Consider the following 3976-nt stretch of genomic DNA (forward strand, 5'->3'; position numbering starts at 1 on the left):
ACGTGAGCTGCACTTCAATTGGCAAATCAAGATTTGCAATGTGCCGGGCCAAAGAGCCCACTCAGTTCGTTGATTTTTCAAGTTCTTTTCAGACTTAGAAGCGTGTTTGAGGCGCTGGCACGCGTTCCATTACCATCTGCCGTCCCTAAATGATATGCACTGAAACTTATATACAGTGAGAATTACACAAAGGGGTATCAGAAAAAAGGGTATAGCCAATAAATCCATATAAAAGATTTTTAGAAAACTATGAAACCGGTTTTCTTACGCTTTGTATTTACTTATTTAACTAAATATCTATAATCCGCTTTCCATGTTTGTTCCTTAAAATTTCCATTTCCATTTTCGTTCTATGCAACCGTTTAGGCCTAAAGTCCCGACCAATTCACTGACAGTTTAGGAAAATGAAGCTGTCAATTTGGTGGTGAGAACAGCCGCAGATTTTCACCAGTGGTTCAGTGGTGCGATGACGCGGACTCGCTGACATTTAGCCACTGCCAGTGGCCCAGGCTCTCAATTAGCTTACAACTGAAGTCACTTAAGTTCTCATTGCCTGTTGGGCATAAATTCTGGCCAAGATATGAGTGGATGGCATGGCTAATTCGTGTTGTTGGTCTCATGGCCTGTTCAGCATGCAAATCCCGTTCCAAAGAAGTGGGGCAAAAAGCAAGTTACAAATGTTTCTTTTCACATGCTCCTTTTGGAGTATATTTGTTGTGAAATGGCTGTTAATTTTTAAGTATTTTTCTTACTAAAAATATCAATACTTTTGTAAACTTTGATTCATAGCTAAAATGAGCCTTGGGATTTGAGTTCTCCCAGTTTTTAGTTAATAACCTACATTAAGGGGTATTCAGAGTTCTCGACGTTTTTACAGGCTTCTCTCTTTTTGGCATTTACTCAAATTAGCATTTAAAACAAGCAAGGCTGAGCTATACGTTCACACAGACAACCGTTTATACAATTGTATTTTATATATTAAACTGTTGAGGTTTCACTGGTCGTCCGATGTGCAGATGCGGCCTAATTGGAATGCAGCAGACGTCGGCTAAAAGGGGAGCGGAACGCAAAGATGCTTAAGTTATTATTGATATTATAAAGAACATTGGCATGGCGAATTGGCCAGTGAATTGGTTGATTCAGATGTTGGACTTGTCTGCTCGACTTGTGTGAAGAAAGCTGCCGGCTGAGGGCTTAAATTGACAATTCGTAATTAAATGTGCGCTTTACGTTTCGATGGGTGTCATCAAGAACTTTACACCAAGCTGATAATAACATTCAAATTTAAGTATTTAATTTCGGGCCACATAAATATGTATCTTATCATATGGCACACTCAACTTAAAAAACGCAACTTTATTTATTTAAACGGATTAGGCTCTCTTCAGTCCGCTCATTCAAATTACGACTTCTGAAGCATTCCCTTGGCAGAAATCTAGAATAAATTTCTTGTTGAATTCAGTGTTCTGAAGCTACAAAAATGTATATACTGACCTATGGATCACTGGGGATATCAGCTCTGCCTGAAGCGTCTTGACATCAGTGGGCTTGGTTATCAAGGATACTAGTGCGCCCACCACCAATGCTGTGAGGATTCCAATGGGACCAACCCAATGGTAAGATAGACGGTATAATGGAAACACTTGATCCTGATCCACCCAAGGCTCTTCGGGCTCAGTCACATTTCCCACACATCCCTTCACGGAAACGGAAAGCATTTGGGATTTCAGTTGACCCGATGCTGCGGCGATCTGCGATCCAAATGAAACCCATCCTGCCAGCAGGACACTAGATAAAGCACCCACCGCTGTGCCTATGGTATTTGCCCATGGGAACAGCATGCCTAATGTGAATATTCCAAAAGAAGTGCCTGCCGTGATCGAGGATATCGAATTGCAGACACTCAGAATGCCTCCTAAGTGCTGTAGTAAGAATACTAGCAGAAATGCGAAAAGTCCCTGGAAAATAATGCAGGACTTAATCAGAATCGTGGACTCCCTCTCGCTGGGCTGCATCTTGAAGAATCCGCGAACTATATCCTCCAGGAAGACCAGAGAAAGCGTGTTAAAGCACGAGGAAAGTGTACTTAGACTAGCTCCGAATATTCCAGCTAAAAACAAACCAGGCATTCCCGAAATATGCCCTACACTTTGAACCACAAACAAGGGAAAAAGTTGATCGTTATTCTGAAGAAAAGGATCTTGTCAGTATGGAAAGTTTTAAAATATATCTACCCACCGAAATCAGTCCAGCACTCCTAGGATCGCAGTCCTTGTACTTTGAAAAAATTACCAATCCCATAAAGGAGCAAAGAGCGACGAAGATAGACGCTCCAATGGTGAAGATGAATGAAGCGGTTTGAGATTTCTTCAGTGAAGGTAGTGACATGTATCGCTGTACCATAACCTGGCCACAGCCATTAATAGAGGTCCAATATGAGAAGCCTCCGATGACAACGCTCCACATCGTATTGCGAGCATAGGGAGAGGGATTCAAGTTGGCCAACACCAATCGTCCTCCCTGTTCCGCGTCGGCGAAAACAGCTCCCAGGCCATTAGAGTAGTATATGGCTAAGACGACAATCGCAATCAGGGAGAGAAACATAACAGCCACCTGCCAAACATCCGTGTGGACCACAGCCTTAAGACCACCCTGCAATGGAAATCATTTATGTTAGTGACTTCCAAGTCAAAGGAAGTGCTTACCATAAATGTGTAGGTAACGCAAGCTAGTATGATGACCAGTCCAATCAGGTGGGTATTCAGGCCGGAAACTGGAGATTAGATCACACATTTATGAATTCGCAAAGTTCTTACAGACTCATTTTACCCTGATTCAACGATAACGCCGGCACATACACAACGATTGGCAAGTAAGTAAGCTGCAATTTTTAATATTTACAAGGCTTGTAACGCATAACATAAACATTAACTTACAATACTGAAGACATAAATAAAAGATGCTGTGCTCCTTATGCTCGAGTTAAATCGCATTCCCAAGTACTACAATGCAAACTAAGATAAATATTGTTTTAAAAAGCGCATATATCCCACCTCGTATGCAGATCCAATTTGTAGAGCCGAGTACACGGGCAAGTAGACATAGGACAAGGCTAATCCTTGAAGAATAATGGCTACGATGATGAGGGAATACTGGGTGCCGTAATGATAAATCTCAGAGGGAGTTCCAATGATGGTGACACCCGATACGAAGCTAAATAAAGTAATGGAAGTATTATTTGGGTAGTTAATTATCGGCATACTAGAAGCTTACCTGCCTATAAGACTTATGGATACTGGGATCAGTTTCATATTTCGAGAACCCATAAAATACTCGTCTATCTTCTCTGACACAAAATTTGTTCTTCGAGTGCCTTCTGAAGCGCTTTTCAGGTCTTTCTGTTTTTTCCTTGAGAAGATCGAGTTTGAGGGGAATTGACCAGTTGAAATACAAACACACTCACCTGAAGCCACCGAAATATATCCCCGTTCCCGTGGATAATAAAGTCACACCCAGCAGCACTAAGTAGTCTGCTGTGCCGAATCTGTAGTTGTCCATAATCCTGCTCTACTTCTGCAATGTTGTATTGCCAATATTATTTATGCCACTTAAACTAATAAGTATCGAATGGAATGAATGTTTTGAGATTGTGAGCAGTTCTGCGATATAAGAGGTACAAAATCACCGTCCGATTCCTTTCATGAGAGAAAATATACTAATCCGAAGCTTACACTTGTTTAAAATCCACACTCCACCCAACTATCACAATCAAATTAGTGAATTTATGGCGCTCCGCAGCAAAACAAGTTTTAGAGCTGCTTGGATAGACATGGAATTACCTATTTTATGGTTTCGTGACATAAGATAAATAAAAGATTAAACACAAATTTTGTTACATTTACATTTAGTAGGACCTCGTTTGATTTGATCTTTAAAAAAACATACCCTTGCTGAGAACACTTTCAACTTTAGCCAA

At 40.9% G+C, this 3976-nt stretch overlaps 1 protein-coding gene across 1 annotated transcript; it reads right to left on the reverse strand.

Annotated features, from left to right (window-relative positions):
• Positions 1-1356: 1356 nt before the first annotated feature.
• On the reverse strand, positions 1357-3734 carry LOC6552081 (sodium-coupled monocarboxylate transporter 2). Its single transcript, XM_026976018.1, has 10 exons — positions 3686-3734; positions 3464-3573; positions 3274-3408; positions 3054-3213; positions 2937-3002; positions 2830-2881; positions 2706-2773; positions 2239-2652; positions 1495-2186; positions 1357-1435 (listed from the first exon to the last, which is right to left on the reverse strand). Exons 2-10 carry the CDS (start codon positions 3556-3558, stop codon positions 1357-1359), a joined length of 1761 nt encoding a protein of 586 aa, XP_026831819.1. The 5' UTR covers positions 3559-3573; positions 3686-3734.
• Positions 3735-3976: the final 242 nt, after the last annotated feature.

This window comes from Drosophila erecta, unplaced genomic scaffold (genome assembly GCF_003286155.1).
Source record: "Drosophila erecta strain 14021-0224.00,06,07 unplaced genomic scaffold, DereRS2 tig00000000-arrow-pilon, whole genome shotgun sequence".
Lineage (NCBI taxonomy): Eukaryota > Metazoa > Arthropoda > Insecta > Diptera > Drosophilidae > Drosophila > Drosophila erecta.